At 43.8% G+C, this 20,236-nt stretch overlaps 1 protein-coding gene across 1 annotated transcript in view; it reads left to right on the top strand.

Moving 5' to 3' along the window:
* LOC147635822 (pentatricopeptide repeat-containing protein At4g21880, mitochondrial-like) overlaps positions 1 to 20,236 on the top strand; it is a 168,759-nt gene that overhangs the window by 55,746 nt on the left and 92,777 nt on the right. The window contains 3 exon segments of the mRNA XM_086801180.1: positions 9,367 to 9,480; positions 14,016 to 14,111; positions 14,270 to 14,362. Of these exon segments, the coding sequence (XP_086657306.1) occupies positions 9,367 to 9,480; positions 14,016 to 14,111; positions 14,270 to 14,362 (303 nt within the window).

The following is a 20,236-nucleotide window of genomic DNA, read 5'->3' as shown; positions in this document are numbered from 1 at the left end:
GAAGGGAACTCTGGGAAAGCTTCCCCTATGGTTCAACTTGAGAAAGGAAGGCTGAAATTAGGGTTTTCAGGAAAAAGACTAGAAATTACAGCAAAAATGAGAGCTGTTTTGCTGAATTTCAGTCATTGGGAGTGAGTAGGAGAGTGCTTAGCACTTGAAAACACTCTTGGAAGCTTGGAAAACACCCTAGCAAGTCGGGTATGGCTATGGAGAGCTTGGAAATGGAGAGAAATGTTGGAAAAACAGAGTTTTCAGCCTCCAAAAATCCTCATGAAGAGAAAACACGAATTTTCTCTTAATAAGTAAGTGAATTGGGGTCCAATCAGGTGAGAGGACATGGGGAGATGCCCATTTATGAGTAAAAAGGAAGATCAGGTCCTGGACATTGAGTCTTGTCCGCCTCGGGACTTTAGTGAGTGTGAACTTGGAAGTGGTCATAATTTATAAGTGACTTTTGGGTGCCCAAACTTTAATGAAGTGGGAACGCACTCACTTATAAATATTGGCTAAGTCCTAAGGGCTATTTGAGCCTAGATTGGGTAATACTTACCACTTGTTCACATGCCACACAACCATGTCAGCAGACAGTTTCACAGGCACGGTTCACAGGCAGGCGTCCCCTAGCCCGGAACTACACATAGGTCATGCAGGCATGAAAACAGCATGCAATTTCATTTGCAGGCAAGCACATAAAGATGCTATGCAATGCACCATTGGCATGAGCAATTTCCGTTCATGAAACCATATAAGACCAGGCGTTTCCAGGCAAGTATATGCGATACCAGACCCAGTGGAAAGCCAATCCTTGAGGCGTTTCCGGGCATGTACACAAAGGCAGAAGTCCCAGCGGAAAGCCAAGTCCTCCAGATATTCCGGGCATGATAACATCAAGTCCCAGCGGAATATCATATCCAACTATACAGCATGACACGTGTCAATTACATGCATAGGCACATTCCATAAGCCATGGACACCAATCCAATATGTACATAGTGTGAAAGCAAGAGTAAACCATTCGGGTGGCCAAATGGTGACACACCCTCCATGTGAAAATTGCTTAAGCAGTAGCCCTGAAGTCTAAGGTTTTAACCTTACTGTTGACAGCTTTGTGAGATGGCAACATCGACGGGCTCAGCGAGGAGACACAGCACGGTCAGCATTGTGGCTGCAGAGGGCAGCTCTTGTACCCTTGGTGGTACCAAAGATGGTGGGGACAGCTACCTTGTGGTGAACTGGTAGGCGCATGCAAGGTCGCCAGTGAATGCATGTGCGGTGGGCAGGGTTTGTAGACGATGCACAAAGAGCAAAGGCAAGCAGCGATGAATGGCAGAGGCTGGTCGGTGCTGTTGGAGCTGTTTTGTGCAGATCAGGTACAGAGTACAATCCTGGCTGGTGTCGTCGTGCTGTTGCAGAGACAGTAGGCGAAGCAGAGCATGAGATAGCATGAGACAGCACATGTGCTCAAAAATGGCAGAAAGAGGACATGGTTCACAAGCACGATGATAGGGCCTTTGTGTGTCGGTAATGGGCTGTGTAGGGTCGCAGCAACGGCGAGCATCAGCGGGTCGGAGCTGAATCAGCCATAGAGAGGCCAGATTTGACCATCCTTCATGGACACCTGCGTACACAGTGCACGTGTGTTCATGCACACCTTGTGCTGCCTCATCTCGAGCAGCCGAATGTCAGCGCTCAAGTGTCACAGTGCTGAGAGTGTAACTTGCAAGCGTCAGAGGTGCTTGCAACAATCGATAGGTGGCTGTGTGTCTGCATGTGGTGCATACAGAGGATGAGGAGAAGAAACCCTAAAACAACAGGGAGCTCTGATACCATTTGTAGGATCTAGGGTTTGCTGCAAGCTAGGCTATGGAGGGTAGAACTCCATCATCGAGTGTGCAGAGAGAGAGAGAGAGAAAGAGAAGAGAGATCTTAGAGAGAGAAAAACAATGCTCACAGTACTTGCACAACTCAATGTAGATTGTATTGCATGATTATGAAAGTACACCAAGTACATGCTTTTATAGGTTGCAAACCTTATCTTATGACTTAATCAAACATACTAGGTGAATGACATGTGGCATGGCCATTGACATCACTGCTTACTTCACACACATAATATCTTATCCACCTAAGGGTGTTTAAGTAGGTTTTCCAACAAGTCCAGGGATAAGTAAGTAAGTGGGTGTCTTCAGGATTTGCCACTTTCACACTTTGTCCCTCTGACATAGAGGTTAGTCAGCTCTTGGGAGATTATTGCTAGCATTTCAGCGTTGAATATCTGGAAGGCTAGATGCACCGAGGCCATTGAGGGTACTCCCGTTCTTGTTTCTCAGTGTCTTTGCAGGATTTGGAGTGATATTATTCACACCATCATGGCTACTTGGGCGAGAATCCAGGGATCTTCGAGGGTTGCGGAGAGAAAGCGCGGCCAGTTTATGAGAGAGTGGGACATTGGTATTTTTTTCACGTCCTCTCATTCAGGACCCTATATGCAGCACAGGGCTCCTGATTGGTTGAGATCTCCACCTTGCTTGGTGTGAAATCTCCATTTTGTAAAATTTTTTCATACTTAATAGAAGTCTCCTTTCTGAAAAAAAAAAAAGAATCGAGATACATCCAAGGTACTCAAGAGTGTGTCATGATGTCATCACCTATTCCAATGGCAAGGTCCTTCGTGGCTTTTGTGATTGGGATTGATTGGGTGATTCAGATACAAGGTGCTCAGTTGTGGGGTGTTGTTTCTCGTAGTTTGAGATGCATTTCTTAATTCAGTAAGAAGAAATCCACGGTTGCACTCTCATCAACAGAGGTTGAGTACAAAGCTGCATGCTTTGCATGAAGTGAGGCAATGTATTCTACAAGATATGAGAGTGCTGTAGAAGCAGCATTGTGAGAACAGTCTAGAAAGATGCAATGTGACAGCTAGAGGTGCATGGTGAACATCTTCACAAAGGCTCTTAGCAAGGATCATTTTGAGGGGCATCTTCATCAACTCGACATCAAGTTATAGAGGTAGTTCACCTTCTGGTGGACATTGAGAGGAGGTGTTAGACATCAATGCTCCACCCTCATATTGTAATGCCTAGGCATCGACTAGGTCACGCTTGTCGGTTCCCATTATCAGGAGTAGCCATGTTTGAGCAGGTTGAGTGCTTGACATTCCCGTATTCACACGGGATGGTGGCCTAGGAGGTGAGATGGTTTAGAGATAGCTTTGATTAGGTTTGACACATTGTCAAATAGGCCACATGCTATAGTGGATCGTTATTTCATAACGATCCACACATGGAGTGGATAGACTTTACTCTTGGACATCTTGTCTCGACATTGCAGGGTCCAAGATGAGCTTTGTTGGTCGTGGGAGGCGTGGAAACTGTATAGCAACAACGAGCAGTTCTTTATGGGCCGAGTTTACACAGCGGATAGTGGCACTGACTTTGACTGCGGACCTATGTGGTCTAGACATGGGACACTTTGCGTATACATAGCTAGCCCCTTCTTCATGTAGTTCACAAGTCATCATTGTGAGTTTTCTCCTTGTAGACATTTGTCACAAGCAGTGATGTGTGTGAAAACACTCAGTTGGCCAGGGAACTTTTTTCCTCACTAGGAGTTTTTTCTGCTGTGCATGTGTACATCCTCTTATCCACTTATGAGGTATACTTTATCTTTTGTAGTTGGACACACATTTCCCAATCATTCAATCTATATTGAGTTGTGTGACTCACTCTCTCCTGGGTGTCACAAAATTCCTTACAGCTTCTGTCACCAGCCTGGACATTTCCCAGTCTGAAAGGGGTCTGGTGGACTCCAGGATGTTTAAATATTTGGAAAGTACAAGTTTTGGGAATGGGGGATTATCCTAGAATACAAAGGACCACACTTCTAAAATTTAGGAGAGTTGCTATTTTTGGCCCGACTGCGATGGAAATTCTGTTCGCGTCATTACATCTGGGATTGAGCAGATACCAAGAGTTGGCAAAGTGCCTATGACAGAATGTCTACCAGTTGGGATATTTTTAGAGATAAAGTTTATGGAAGGACCCATCTCTTAGATTGGGACATGTGGCAAGGAGGTGGACCAAAGTGAGACAAGTGGCCTGACATTTGTTAGAAAGTGGATCAAAGTGAGACAAGTGGCCTCACACTTGTCACTTCAGCTATTGTGTGGCTCTCCACTTGTCATCTTAGCCTTCTCTTGCCATTTTAGCTCATGGGAGGCCCAAATCTATAAATTGGAGCCCTCTCTCTTCATTAATGAAGGCTCTCTTGCTGCACGCTAGCCTCTACCACTGTTGAAGGCTTCCCTAATGATGGCTACTCTCTTTCTCTCTCACTTGAAGGCTGCCCATGAAGAATACCGGCTGTTGGGGACTGTTTTGGAGGCTTCCATCGCGAAGAAATACTGAAGGCAGCCATCGTACCTGTTGTAGCAGCCATCGTACCGGCTGTACCAGCCACCGTACTTGCTGTACCTGCTTACCAGCCATCGTACCTATTGTACCAGCCACCGTACTGGCTGTACCAGCCACTGTACCTACTGTACCAGCCATTGTACCTGCTGTACCAGCCATCGTACCTGCTGTACCAGCCATCGTACCGACTGTACCAACCATTGTACCTGCTGTACCAACCGTTGTACTTGCTGTATCAGCCATTGTACTTGTTGTACCGGCTGAATGGAGAGTTGTACTTGCTATACTAGCTCTATTGCATGAAGACCCGTGGTTTTTGGGAAAGAATCAGTACCCACACGGAGGTATATGGATTATATTGTTGGCTCGGCATTTCTACAGCTTATGTTTCGGCTTGGTAGCCTTGTGTTGGGTTGTGTTATGGCATTTGTATAGGGATAATCCAGCATCTCCTGTGGGGAGAGTAAGGCCCTCAAAGCTTGTACATGATATTATTCTCCTTGGGTAATAAAATACTTCAAGGGGGGGGTCGGTCCATTCCGGTCTCTATGCGGTGTCACACGTGCAAGCTCCATTTTCAGCATTTGTGGATGTTTTGTCCAGCTTTATGTTTTATGCAAAGTGATGATGGATATGTGTTAAGGCTGTGGCCATGTTTAAGTGTTTTAACATGCATTGATGGTATCAACAAGTGTGTAAAAGACCCTAGTCCCCCGGGCACCCGCCGCGAGTTACTGATTCTAAAAATATCCCAATTGGTAGACATTCTGTCATAGGCACTTTGCCAACTCTTGGTATCTACTCAATTCTAGATGTAATGACGCGAACAGAATTTCCATCGGAGTCGGGTCAAAAATAGCAACTCTCCTAAATTTTAGGAGTGTGGTCCTTTGTATTCTAGGATAATCCCCCATTCCCAAAGCTTGTATTTTCCAAATATTTAAACATCCTGGAGTCCACCAGACCCCTTTCAGACTGGGAAATGTCCAGGCTGGTGACAGCTTCTATTTTTTTTTCTCCTGTTCATGTGTGGCATGTGGAGCTTGACATGACATACATGTATGGCTGGTGTCGCCTGACATGGTGTCTGTGTGGCATATGGAGCTTGATATGACAGTACATGTATGGCTGGTGTAGCCTGACATGATAGTACATGTGTGGCTTGTGGGGCTTGACATGGTGTACATGTATGGCCATGGAGCCTGACATGATGAAAGTCTCTGGGACTAGCTATCTTGGAGATCTTGTGTATTTATATTCTGGGAAGGTTGCGGAAGGATCATGAGCCCTAGACATTTTATCGGATACAACTGAGCAGATGGGTGTTTCTTCCAATATATTTGCACTCATGTGTGTGCATGACTTTGATCTTATCTTTGGATGACTTGTCTTGTTTGCTTGGACAATGCCTGAGATTTCTGCCTGTGTTGTCCATGGGGCCGGGGACACCTGGGCACCCTGTGGACGTGTATGTGCACACCTGTTTGGGACTGACAGGTGGTCTACATGTGTTTTGCAGGTGGTAAGTATTCCCAAAAAGTCAATTTACAGCTTTATGAGTTCACATGTTAATAATTATGGGTGCAGGTTCACACTCACTTATAAGTGACCGAACAACTTATAAGTGAGTACACATTGAGCAGGACTTATTTAATACACGTGGCGGCCAAAGGCCGGGCACTGGACATTATTTGGACCTCCTCCATGTAGGCGCCCCTTTCTGGACCAGAAAAGCACATGTGTGGGCTATTTTCAGCGGGGAAGCCTCTATTATTGACAAAAACTCCAGATTGGAGGGGGGCGCATGCTTTTCAGGGTGCATGAGGGCTGGTCGGCTGGTTTTCAGCCTGTTGGTAAGTTTCTACAGACATCCATCGCGACTGAAGTTCACTGGATGCATGGGAGAAGCTGGCCGACTTCTTCTGCATGTTCTCCACTGCTGGCTGGCTGATTTACAGCTTGAATAGAGGCTGGACAGAGGTTAAAAACAGGGGGGAAGTGTTGGTCGTGGTCGTCTAGACAATTTTCTTTCCGACCGGAGGTTTGCAGGCTTGTGTACAACTGTTGGTCGCTTTCTTCTGTGGCTACTGAGGGCTGGTTGACTGCTGAAAACAGCCTTTGAGGGCTGGTCGACTTGCTCTATGAGCCAGACAGGAGGAAGATGACGATGTTGAGTTGTCTCGGGTTGATGTGGGAGTGCTATGGGCTGTCCATAGTTGTCCTGCATGTGCTTGATGCCGGGAATGCTCACTTGTGCTGAGAATTGTCAGCAAATTCAGATTATGTGATGTTTTCTTGTTTTCATATTGTATTGGAAGAAACAGGTGCAGCTAGTGGTGAACCCTGGGCACCCGCAAAGTGGTATTGGAAGTAGACTCCTTTTTGGTAATCTAACCATAAAGAAGGGGGGGGGGGGGGGGGTCAGCCCATCTTCTAGCTCCTAGTGTGGTGTACTGTGCAGATTTGTCATCTTGTTTTATCTGGCATGCTTATGTGTATTTTCAGATTTCAGGATTGATTAGATTTTCCGTGTTCAGTTGCCCCTTCCGTTTACACTAAGACTATCCATGTGTGTGCCTGCTTGGCTATTGCAAACCTTAACCCTAAATGTGGAGGTCATCCAACATTTGGTATCAGAGCAAAGTTCTCTATCATTGGGACTTGTCTCCTGATTGGTTGCTTGCATTAGGGTTTTAGTGTGCAGGTTATGAAAAGCTTTTTATGGCCTTAAGTAGGCTCCTAGGACATGGTACGAGAAGATACATGCATACTTGGTTGCACATGCGTTTTACAGTAGTCCGATAGAGAGCACCTTCTTTGTCAAGAAGAGAAAAGAGGATTTTCTGGTCGTGGTTTTATACGTTGATGACATACTACTCACAGGCCCCGATATTGACTAGATTTCAGTCTTCAAGGCTGAATTACAGTATGGGGTGTCACAAATGAGTAGATTTATGCATTGCCTAGTACCAAGCATTGGTAGGTTTTAAGCGGGTTTTCCGCTTGTAGGGCACCTAGTTCCTTGGATTGTTCTATCCCGCCACGTCGGGGGGCGGGGCGGGGGTGAGTCAGAGCTGCATGCTTTTAGTGATTTAGACTAGGTAGGATGTTACGACACGAGGGTGTCCGCTAGTGGCTTTTGCTTCCGTCTTGGTGATTCATGTATATCATGGCTCACCAATAAGCAGCCACAACAGTGGCCACTTCGAGCTTTGAAGCTAAGTACTGGCAACTTTTTCATCGACGGGTGAGTGTGTATGGCTCAGACACCTTTTGGCTGCTTTGAGTGACACCTTTTGGCTGCTTTGAGTGTTGGACAACTATCCTCCACTTGTACATTTATTGATAGTGAGAGCGCATTGGCAGTTGCGAGGAAACCAGTGTTTCATGCTTGCACTAAGCACGTATAGGTGCTCTATCATTATGTTAGGGAGAGGCTCTCTGTAGGAGAGATCAGCTTGGTCTATGTGTCTAGACATGACAACATGGCAGATTTGTTCATGAAGGCTCTTCCTCATGAGAAGTTCGAAGCTTTTCGTAAAGCTTTGGCTTGTTGCCTTTTGGAGATTGATCAACCATATCCTTGTACATGTTCACATATCACTCGAAGAGGCTTTGTAGACATTTCTGTCACAAGCACTGATGTGTGTGAACACACTTAGTTGACTAGGGCACTATGGCTCTCACTAGGAGGTTTTTTGCCCGTGCATGTGTACACCCTCTCCACTTATGAGGTGTACTTTATCTTTTGTACTTGGGCACATTTCCCAATCATTCAATCTATATTGAGTTGTGTGCGTCTCTCTCTCTCCTAGATACTATCACTGTGTGTGCGCGTGCTTTGCTGTTTGAAAACCCTAACACTAAATATGTAGGTCATCCAACACTCCCTAGCCTCTACTGGCATATAGCCTTTGTCTTAGCAATTCGAGATCAGCTATTGAAGTCGAAGCACACGAGCATGGGGCTTTGTCATCTATTGTATCTTATCAATAATACAATATTGTTCTTCATCTGCGCTATTGTGAATTTTGAGTTTAAAGTTTTATGCTCTGAAAGATCCTACTACTTGTGAGTGTTGCTTGCATATACCACATGTTGTATCCTCTTATGCTCTTGCTTCCATAGTGTTAGGATGGTGATTCGGAAGCGGACAAGGTGAAGATTTTCTAATGGAGTTGGAGGCTGTGACCTGCGACTCTCGCGAGATGGCATCAATAGCTCCTGAGCTTGCTAAATAACAATAGATTATCAAGGACCTACAAAAGCATAATATCACAATGACATTGACCAATCATATGGATTTGATTGTTTCTTGGTAATGTTTGTGTTCTAAAAAGATTGATTGGCACATGTGATTGTGAAAGATAATAATTTTTCATAGTCTTGACACATAAATTTAGGATGTTGTATTACTTTATACTTAAGAGCAATATCTATATTCTAAAATTTAGGATGTTGTATTACTTTATACTTAAGAGCAATATCTATATTCTAAAATTTTTACATTTTCTCCAAGTTGTGCGCAATTGGATTTTCTTTTTCTTAGATGATTGAAACTACATTGAACTTGATATGATATCCTAGAAGGTTGTTTTAGGCTTTTAGTAGTGCTCGCATTTCATTTCTTGATGCATAGCCTATGCTTGTGACTACGCTACTATTATCTCTTTGTAGCATTCTTTGGGCCATCTCTTGTGTTACAAGTCAAAGAAAGATTAGTATTTCTTCTCATAAACAATGTGCATGGTAAATTGTGTTTGCTCTAGACTATTCTCATAACACACTTAGGTTCATTGTCAATTATGCAAGTTTCAAAATTTTAACTCTACTTGCATTAACAATTTCAAAACATATTTGTTGGTTGCTTCACATTCTTTGGATTAACGAACAACCTTGTTCCTTATTAAAAATGTGTTTGGTTAAAACTAACTTCCTTGTGTTCTTGTAGTAGATTGATCTTTGCATAGATCTAATACAGACAATGAAAAAGAATGGTTTGGAACCTTCGGCAACCACTTATGAACCGTTGATCGTTTTTTTTGCAAAGACACTCGAAATCTCTAAGGTCTCTTCTCTCTCTCTCTCTCTCTCTCATATGCATGCTTGCACATGCACTTGTATGCTCTTATAGACCCTTTGGTCTTTTTGAATACGTTAATAGAATCCTTCTCTCTCTCTCTCATTTTGTTGGGATGACAGAGGATACCCCATACATGTACTCCGATTTGTCTCATAGGCCGAGTTCGGTCTTTTGGAAGACGTTAATAAAATCTTTCTTTCTTTCTTTCTTTCTCTCTCTCTCATCTCATAGGTCACTTTGGCCTTTTGAAGACATTAATATAACATTTCATTTCATTTCTCTCTGTCTCATGAGGTAGCTAGTGAGTTGTGACTTTTTCAACATGTTTGCATAAATTTGTATCTTTTTTTCTTTATGTCCATGTATCCTTTGCAAACCTTCATTTAGTGTCTTCCATGTATGCTTTGCGAACCTTTATGGAGTGTTTTCCTTACTTGTGTCTGATTGTTCTTAAATAAGTGCAATTTGTAAGTTTGTATATATTCCACTATTATCAAGATGTATTTTTAAAACATGTTTTCATACCAATATGCATAATGGATACACTGATGATGTTTTAAAACATGTTTTCATGCCAATGTGCATGATGGTTACACTGATGATGTGTGTATTAATTGTGGTCGTATAGACCTTGGAATCTTTTATGAGAGAGACGCACATGCACATACTTTTTTTTGTTTTTTTTGTAAAACCATTGTTCTATTACTTTACTGTTCCAAGAGAAGCACCCTCATGAGGGTGTTTCTCATTAACTCACGAAAACAAAAAACCATGGAAAAACAAATCTAGATGTGTTTGATCTAGCTGTTGGAGCCGATAGTAGTCATATAATGATTGGCCCAATGATTGACGAAAGTAGTCTATTCGAAAATTGGAGCCATTCTTGCTAGCCTCCTCTAATATCTCCCAAAGATCCAAAAGTTCTTGGAGAAATGTGTACCATGAAATCTGGCAGTCAAACACACAAATAAACCATGCAAGAAATCTTGGGTGTCAATACAACACCATAGCAAGTGCTGGATGGTCTCATTAGAGCATGACAAGGTTGTTAGAGGCGTCAGAGGCGTTTGGTACAAGGCGGGTATGGTATGTGCCTCGAAAGACTCGTATTTTTTTGCGACGTTACAGGCGTGTTAGAGGCGTCTTTTATATATATACATACATACATACACAATGAATCATGATAGATAGATAGATATATATATATATATCATATAGATAGTGATAGATAGATAGATTATGAGAGAGAGAGAGAAAATGAAATGAAATGAAATGATATATCAACGTCTTGAGAGAGAGAGAGAGAGAGAGAGAGAGAGAGAGAGAGAGTCAACTTTCAAGACCTTAGACGGTAGAGTCTAGACTGTAGACGATATCACCATTTAATTTTACAAAAATTAAGAATATTTGAACACTCAAAAGACAATAGATTCATGATTCATACATCAAAAAGATTCATACATATTACATGCCATCATCATCATAAAGATTCACTCAGAGTCTCAGACTCCAGAGTTTGAACTATCGGATCTACCACTAGCAGCCTCACTCGAGTCATTAGACTCATCACTATTAGGAGAAGGCTCCTCACTAGATTCTAAATGAAAATCCCCATCTGAGATGAGATTGCCATCATCATCATACTCGGGGCTCCGAGCATCTACATCCTCAAGGGCTCCATCCTGACCAAGTGATGCATCCTCATCTGCTGCAGCACAAGTAGAAGAGCTAGTAGAGCCCCGTCGCCGATATGTTTGGATGGGTGGTCGAGCTCCTCCTCGTCTAATCTGGCAGCCTCGACACGCTACACTAATGCCTCCTCTACTCGTGGTGGTGGAATGAGAACCGCTAGCAGCAAGGCGCTCACGACCTCGAGTACGGGTGATGCACATATCTATCTCCTCTAGCTCTCTATGGAGCTCAGCATAGATGGCATCTTCCAGTGTCTCTTGCCTCGGTTGAATGCTCCTAGGTTCTCTGCAGTGAGTTGGATGTCATCAGGATTTACCTACATTCAAGTTGACAGAATAATAACTTGTAAGTTGTAACTTCTAGGTAAGAAAGTTCAGGTTGTATCTCTTGCCAAGCAGTTTATAATTTTAACAGTGGAGCAGACATTTCCATATTTTGTATAACACATGACCACTTCCCCAATGATAGAGAAATGGACTGATGCAAACTTAAGAATATCACCATTGACATTACATTGTATGACCATCCATCTGCCACTGCTGTCATTGAAGGCTAAAAGAGGCTCCAGCTCATATCTAACCAGTATGCATACACCTAAGTAGGTAGTGGTACCAGCATAATATATATCATAACCGCCAAAATAAACATGATGACCAACCATGGAGTGTTGATTATGCTCTTGCAAACAAACAATATCCGGCTGCATTTTATGTACATAATTCCATAAAAGCCTCCACTTTGAAACATTGCAGAGGCTCTGTACATTGTAGGTAAAGCACTTAAGTGTTTGAGGCATGAAAGAGGTATATACAGCAAAGTATCAGATATAAAAACAAGACATCAGAGAGGCAAAGCCTCTGCTTGCATGGGCTGCATTCCATCATGACCCATGAAAGACATAGCATTATCCCCTTCTTCTGAATCGCATATGGGGATGCCCTTCTTCAAAACCCCCACCCAATTTTGAAGGACAGGAGTTGAAGTAGAAGCCTGTCCTGGTAAGGGAGAAGAAGCATCCCATTGACGAGATTGAACGGGGCGTTGCTTCAATACAACCACCTTCTTAGGTTGTTGAAAACCATCTTGATCAATCCCCGCAGATTCCTTCATCTTCTCTTTTCCTTTATCTTTTCCTGAAAACACACACACACACACACACACACACTCTCTCTCTCTCTCTCTCTTCAGAGAGGGTTTTGGACCACTTTCGAGAGTCATGAGATGCCAGGATCAGAGATGCCTCGGATTATACTTGCTGGAGTTGCGTAGACACAGAGAGGGTCTCTTGAGAGGGAGGGGATCAGAGAGGGAGAGACACCTACAGAGGCAGATTACAGACTTCTTTTGACCAGAGACTGAGCAGTCAGGCCAGCAGGCATGCAGCTAGTCCCAGAGTATAGCTGCACCAGAGGTACACTGATTGATCGGGCTATAGAGCTGGGGCGGTCCAGGCGCCCCAAGATGAGAGGCCGCCCATCCCGACACCGGTGGGGACTACAACAGAGGATCTGGACCATACTAGCACGGCATGGGAGACGTCCAGTCAGAGTACTCACCATGGAGGACATTGACGATATCTGCCATCGACCGATGAGAGACATCTTTGGATAGTGATGTATATGATGCTTACCATTGTTGCTGGATTTTTCCTTCCCAGATGTTATCCATTAGGTGCTCCTAGTACCTTACTTTTCCTCATAGTTGTTGTTTCAGTTTCAATTAGTTGTTTAGTTGTTTTAGCTTTTCCTACACAGACATTGTATCAGATCCACCAATTGTTGTAACCTTTTTGGTCTCATAGGTCATTTTGGCCTTTTGAGGACGTTAATATATCATTTCATTTCATTTCTCTCTCTCTCTCTCTCTCTCTCTCTCTCTCTCTCTCTCTCTTTTGTGATTAATTACTCAAAGTATTGTACAAGCATAACTATCCATGTGGAAGGACAAGCTAGAAATAGTGGAAAAACACATCTAATTGCCTAGTAGTGATCTCATCCAAGGCATAAGAGTCCAAGAGAGATTCACGCAAAGAGCATCTAAATTAAGTATAGGTATCAACCGATCGATGGGTAAAGACTCACTGATTTCTATCATGCCAGAGAGTCCGTAGTGCATACAATCTTGTCTACAAGAAATTGAGTAGTATGATAATTCATTGGAATGTGTGCCAAAAAACCAGAATTGCAAAGGATGTTGAGGAAAACGAGCCTTCAAATATCCAGAAAGCCTATCAAGAAGAGCATGAGAAGACGGACAGTGCCAAAGCAAATGAGGTACCGTTTCTCATGCATGATAGCGCCTGTAACAGTGTGGCGAGGCAATGTGTCTCTTGGCTAGTAGTATACCCAGAGTAAGCACCCAACCAGGCATCTCCACAAGAAGATTCTCTGTTTCAAATTGAGTTTATTTTCCCAAATTCTATTAAGGCATATTTTCCACCAACGCAATGGCTTAGATATCTGCCAAAGCTGATAAGCATGCTCCCCTCCACCACCACCAATGCATCTTTGCTTTGAAAGAGGCTAGCGCAGTTTGACAATGCACATCTACACATGATTGTAAATGCTAAATTTGAAGCTTGACGAGTAGAATTCTTGAATTGTTCTCTAGACCAAATTGAATTGCATAAATGATATTGTCTTCTTATTATTTGTGACTTTTGGGCTGCTTAGCTCTTGTAACATCATGTTGTTTTAAAAGCTTTTTTGATTGCTCTCCAGAAAGTTCTCTTATCACGCCTCCTTTCTTACCTTGACATGGATATACTCTTCCATACGTGGCATGGCTTCTAAACTGGAATAACACAGTTGTCCTCGTTTGTTGTACAGGCTGAAGATATAGTAAATGCCATGAGGAATAATGGCATGGTTGCCACCGTAAAGGCTTATGAATATCTCGTCACCGCACATACAAAATCGGACAATGTACTTGAACTAGGGAGACGACCTTATCTCAAAAATAGGATTGAACTGACTTTCTCTTTATCAAGTTTTATGTATGGTCATAACCTAAGTTGTTTATTCCTTGTTTTAGAACCTGCCAGTGTGTAGATTTTTAATTCATGAGGACTTTCTTTTGCCAGATTGAGAAAGCATACAACTTGATCGAAGACATCTCCTTGGAAAAACTGACGGCTGATTTGTATACTCCAATCATTCATGGCTATGGAATGAAGGTAATTGATATGTACATGTATTGTGTGCAGGAGTGCTAAGTGGGGTGACACTATTTGTTATGCATCCGATTCCATGGGAGAAATTAATAATGTTGTGAAGTACATTTGAAAGTATCATGAGAGGGAGCTCTATACATTACCTCATCTATCACTTAGCTCTATCATAGTACCCAGCTGTTACCCTTTTACATTGAGTTTATTTCATTTTTTATACCATCTGGGATGTGATATATCATGGAAACATTGTAACAGTTCGGTGTCATAGGCCAATTTGGCCTTTTTGTAGATGTTAATATAACTTTCCCTCCACGAGCTGCTCTGGACCTACCTCGCCGAGAGGAGTTACCTCGGACCGAGCCTTTGCACTCCAGCGTGCCCGACGAACCACCCCCCCCCCCCCCCCCGCGTCCCCCCCGTCTGCCATGATCATCTCATCAGCTCCAGATCCAGGACATGCTCCGCAGCCATCGAGCTACCTTTCCACGTGACATAGCTGAGGGAGACCTCTCGGCCATCTTCGTCAGCCTCATGCTTGACATTTTGGAGAGGGGTATATCATCTACTCGGAGCTGATGTTGCTCCCATGTTTTTATGTTCTTAGTATTCCATGACGAGTTTCCATGGACAGTTTTGTATCCCCCCACTGAGATAGCAATATTTATGTTTTCTTTCTGTTTTGTTTTCCATTCCATGATGAGATATGCCATGGACATTATTGTGTCACTTTGGTCTCATAGGCCCATTGGGTCTTTAGTAGACGCTTAATATATCTTTCTTTCTTTCTCTCTCTCTCTCTCTCTCTCTCTCTCCCATTATGGTACTGGTTGGAGCTAGATAGATCTGCATTGCATTCTTGTATACCCTACGCATATAGGTTGCATACTGAGTCTCTAGCAGTAGTGCTCTATCCATCACACCCCCCCACCAGCTCAGTTTATTTCATGTTCATTGTCCTTTTTTTTCTGGACATCCAGAAGACATTGGCAGTTGTACATTGATTTGTCTTATAGGTCGAGTTCGGCCTCTAGTAGACGTTAATACAGCTTTCTCTCTCTCTCTCTCTCTCTCTCTCTCTCCTGTAGCTGAGCATCTTGTAGGTCGCACTTTCTGAGTCTCCCCCAAAGGGGAGAGGGTACCCTTGAGGGGAGACTCGTTCCACCAACAGCCCTCTCCTTTATCAGCAGCAACACATGGAAAGTAAGAAGTCTTTTGCCTCAGTCACCGCTTCACGACGATTACCGCCCATTCCTCCACCCGTGAGCAAGCCGACACCATGGGAAGCCTACCTCATGCAAGAACTGAAGAAACTCCAGGGAGAATTAGCAGCACTGAAACACGAGACTATCAAGAAAGATGAACAAATCAACGAACTGAAAGTGCAAGTGCAAGCCATGAAGACGAAGCAAGAGGAAGCACGAGAAGGACCCATACCTACAACACTACAAACAGAAACGACAAACCATGTTTCAAAGGTAAATTTAGTTAACTCACAAGTTTTTGTTAAAGAAGTCATATCTCAGGGGTCAAAGAAAAGGAAGGAATGGAAAGTAACAAAAAGGTGTCTTCCTCAAGGCTGGGATAGGGCAGACATAGCTCAAGAGCTTCGAGAAGACTACATATTAGATACAGATGTACTTACAGCACAACTGAGCAAAGTAGTCCCCTTCGTGGACTTAGGAGACCCTATCTCTATTATAGTAAAGGGTACACAGGCAAAAGTCTCCTATATGGACAACAATGAGAAAATAGCAGTGATGAAGCAAACAAGGTCTCTCCAAGGGACAAAGGTATGGATAGCTGATGAACTCACCCCGCTACAACTCAAGAACAGATCGGCAGAGCTGAATAAAGTTAAAGAAGCAAGAAAGAATGGCAAATGGGCAATATACAGAGGAGGACAAGCAATCATTAAAGAATTCCGTACCTCACCCCCCTCAAGAACAAATCCATCCATGGTTGAAATATAGCTATTTTTATTTTGAACCTCAATTTTGAACTAGATGCAATAGAACCCATTGTAATTTAAACTCTTAAGAGTCTTAAGAGTTCATTTTGAGTTATTTCTTTTCCAGTTTTATGCCTCTTTGGCATCGATACCTAGAGTGGAATGTAAATGGATGTACCTGATCTGTCCCATAGGTCGGATTCGGCCTCCCGTGGACGTTATTATAACTTTCTTTCTTTCTTTCTTTCTCTCTCTCCACCGCCTCAGAGTGGAGACAGGTAGAGCTGAGCGCGACTTCAAAGCAAGGAAGCTCATATACAAACCGAGAGGAGAGCATCTTCCAATTATGCCACACAGAGGTTGAGACGTAGGAGCATTACATATGCTGCTGCCCAGTGTACTATGAGATCCGTGGGAGGTTTCACTGTCTATTTCGTGAGGGATTTGGTCCACTCTTCAAGATCATTGACTTCTAGGACCAGCGTTGCCTAGGCCTCTTCGTGCTTGAGCTCTCAGACACAGAGACACTTTCTTGAGAGAGCTTCGCCCGCCCCCTCCCTCGCTAGCCAACCATCACCAGTTTCTTCTAGACCCAGGAGGTGAAGGACATTGATACAGTGGATCTTGTGGACCCACCTCGAGCTGCTCGGGACCCACCTCGCTCGATAGGAGTTACCTAAGATTGGACCTCCACACTCTAGCGTGCCTGACGTCCCCGGCCCTTCGGTTGTGGGCCATGATCCCCTCATGAGCTTCAGATCCAGGGCATGCTCCACCACCATCAAGCTATGTTTCCACGTGACATAGATGAGAGAGACCTCTTGACCATACTCATTAGCCCCATGCTTGATATTTTGGAGAGTGGTATACCATCTACTGGGGGCTGATGTTGCTCTCATGTTTCTATGTTCCTAGTATTCCATGATGAGTTTCCATGGACAGTCTTGTACAAGGTTGTTAGAGGTGTCAGAGGCGTTTGGTACGAGGCGGGTATGGTACGCGTCCCAAAAGACTCGTATTTTTTAGAGACGTTAAGAGGCGTGTTAGAGGCATCTGTTTTATATATATATATATATATATATATATATATATATATATATATATATATATATATATATATATATATTGTGATAGGTAGATATATATATATATATATATATATATATATATAGTGATAGATAGATATAATATATATATATATATATATATATATATATATATAGAGAGAGAGAGAGAGAGAGAGAGAGAGAGAGAGAGAGAGAGAGAGAGAGATTTTATTAACGTCTTCCAAAAGACCGAACTCGGCCTATGAGACAAATCAGAGTACCTGTATGGAGTATCCTCTGTCATCCCAACAAAATGAAAAAGTACTGAACAAAAAAAGCTGAATCTGGGTGTGCAGGGGATGAGCTCTACTACTAGGAGAATGCAAAGCTATATGCATGGAGTATACAATCATGATATTAAAGAAAGAAAGAAAGCTGTATTAAACATATGCAAAAGGCCAAAATGACCTGTGAGACCAAAATAGTCCATCCTTATCATCTGGATACATCATCAAGATTCAAGGGTACAAAGTAAAATGAAGATCTTGAGAAAGGCGGGAGGGAGGGAGGGAGGGAGAGAATGAGGGAGAGAGTGTGTGTGTGAGAGGGGCTGCCTTTTCTCCGGTTTTCTCATGAGGATACCAACTGGGTTATCCGGTTATATCTTCTCAGCCTCTACACCCATTGCACATAGATCACACCTTTGGAGCTCCCAACGAAGATGCACTTCTACAGTTTTCACTTCCTCACGGTCATTGACAATGGATTCATCAAGCAACCGGGCTACTTGAGCGTTCACATATTCCATGCCATGCGGATTGTGATTGGCCAGATACAGGTTTCATCCCACCACCTCAGAGTGGAGATAGGTAGAGTGAAGCGCATCTTTAGAGCCGGGAAGCTCATATGGAGACCCACAGAGGATAGCATATGCCGATTATGCCACAGAGGTTGAGATGGAGGAGTATTACATATGCCGTTGCCTAGTTTACTATGAGATCGGTGGGAGGTTTCACTGTCTGGTTTGTGAGGGATTTGGTCCACTCTCCAGGATCATTGACTTTCCGGACCAGCGTTGCCTAGGCCTCTTCCTGCTTGAGCTCCTCAGAGACAGGGACACTTTCTTGAGAGAGCTTCGGCCGGACTCACTTGGCCCCCTCCCTCGCTAGCCAACCATCACTAGTTTCTTTTGGACCGAGGAGGTGGAGGACACCGTTACAATGGATCTTGTAGACCCACCTCCAGCTGCTCTGGACCCACCATGCCTGAGAGGAGTTACCACAGACTGGGCCTCCGCATTCTAGCGTACCCGATGCCCTCGCTCCCCCGGACGCCGGCTACAATCTCCTCATCAACTCTAAATTGAGGACATGCTTCACCGCCATCGAGCTACCTTTCCATGTGACGTAGCTGAGGGAGACCTCTTGGCCATACTCACTAACCCAATGCTTGATATTTTGGAGATCGGTATATCATCTATTGAGGGCGGATGCTCCACTCATGTTTATAGCTCCGCTCATGTTTCTATGTTCCTAGTATTCCATGATGAGTTTCGATGGACAGTTTTTTATCACCTTATTGAGATAGCTATGTTTATGTTTTCCTTGCCCATCATAGTGGAAGAGAAGAGGAACATTATACACGAGACACTCAAAGAAGAGAAGCGGAGGAAGACTAAGGCCTTACACATTCGCGTGACAGGTATGGTAGAGGGTAGCTCACTCAAAGCGGACGCCTTGGAGCTATGCAAGAAACTGAAGGTGGAAGGTTCCTGTAACAAAGGGATTTCAGTATGCTCATGCACATGAGGGATGGGCCTAGGCACACGGGGCTTTAGGTACATTGTGACGTGTGTTGGGGCATATGGAGCCCTGGGACGCACTATGAAAGGCACATGCCATATGTCCTTGATTACCTTTGTGATTGTTACCTTTCTTGGAGCTTATGGCCCAAGCTTTCGCGGCTGATTCATGGCAGACTTCCCATGTCTAGGTGCTACTCCCTATGATGAGTGGATTTCTAGTGGTACTCTCTTCATGAGTGCAATCTTCATCTCTATTTGTTACGTCCCGATCAGCCTAGGCTTAGGGTAGAGAACACGTGGACTAACTTACGATTACGGTTAGGGTTAACCTAGAATTAGGGTTAAGGCTTAACCACAGGCATGGGAACCGAGAGGGTTCACACGTGGGCTAAGGGTGCTAGCAAGAAGAGGTCTAGATTAGCTGTGAGCTTATTAATAATGGCTAAAAGCTTATAAGTAAAAGCAACAAAGCTTTTTAAATAAAAGCAGGCCACTTATAGCGAGGTTATTACTATATAAGGGAACTTGGGGTCACTTATTAGACACGAGAGATCAAGTAGTCACACGGTGGCTTGGGGCTACCAAGGAAGGGTGAAGGATCTTGTGGCCATGGAGCTGTTAGCAAGGTGGCTTGGCTTGATGGTATGGGACGCGAGGTTGTGGTCATCGGTGCATGGTAGGTTGGTGGCAATCCGACCCTAGGCTCGGGGGTGAGTTCGGACTCTACAATTGGGTGGTGAGTTGCTAGCCACAATCCATCGCGGTCATGTGCTGTGTACTACATTGGGTCAATGGAAACCTCGCTAGGGTTTCTTACGCTTGTTTCTCTAACCCTCGTCCTGGTGGTTCTATGTTAGATAATCCTTGGGACGGTCTAGTGAAGACCTAACATTGGTATGAGAGCCTCTTTGACAAGGGTAGAACCCATGGATGCTGGGATTCAGGGGCTAGAGGGCTTTTTGTATATTGGATGTCTTTTTTGTAAGCCTTGTTTCTATAAAATGCTTGGCTCCTTTTTATCTTACTTTCCCTACTTAGAGCCGTGGGCGGGGGGGGCGGGGGGGCGGAGGGGGGGGGGG

This window comes from Cibotium barometz, chromosome 8 (genome assembly GCF_041138505.1).
Source record: "Cibotium barometz isolate CiBa-2024 chromosome 8, ASM4113850v1, whole genome shotgun sequence".
Classification (NCBI taxonomy): domain Eukaryota; kingdom Viridiplantae; phylum Streptophyta; class Polypodiopsida; order Cyatheales; family Cibotiaceae; genus Cibotium; species Cibotium barometz.
This window is presented reverse-complemented; position numbering and strand designations above follow the sequence as displayed.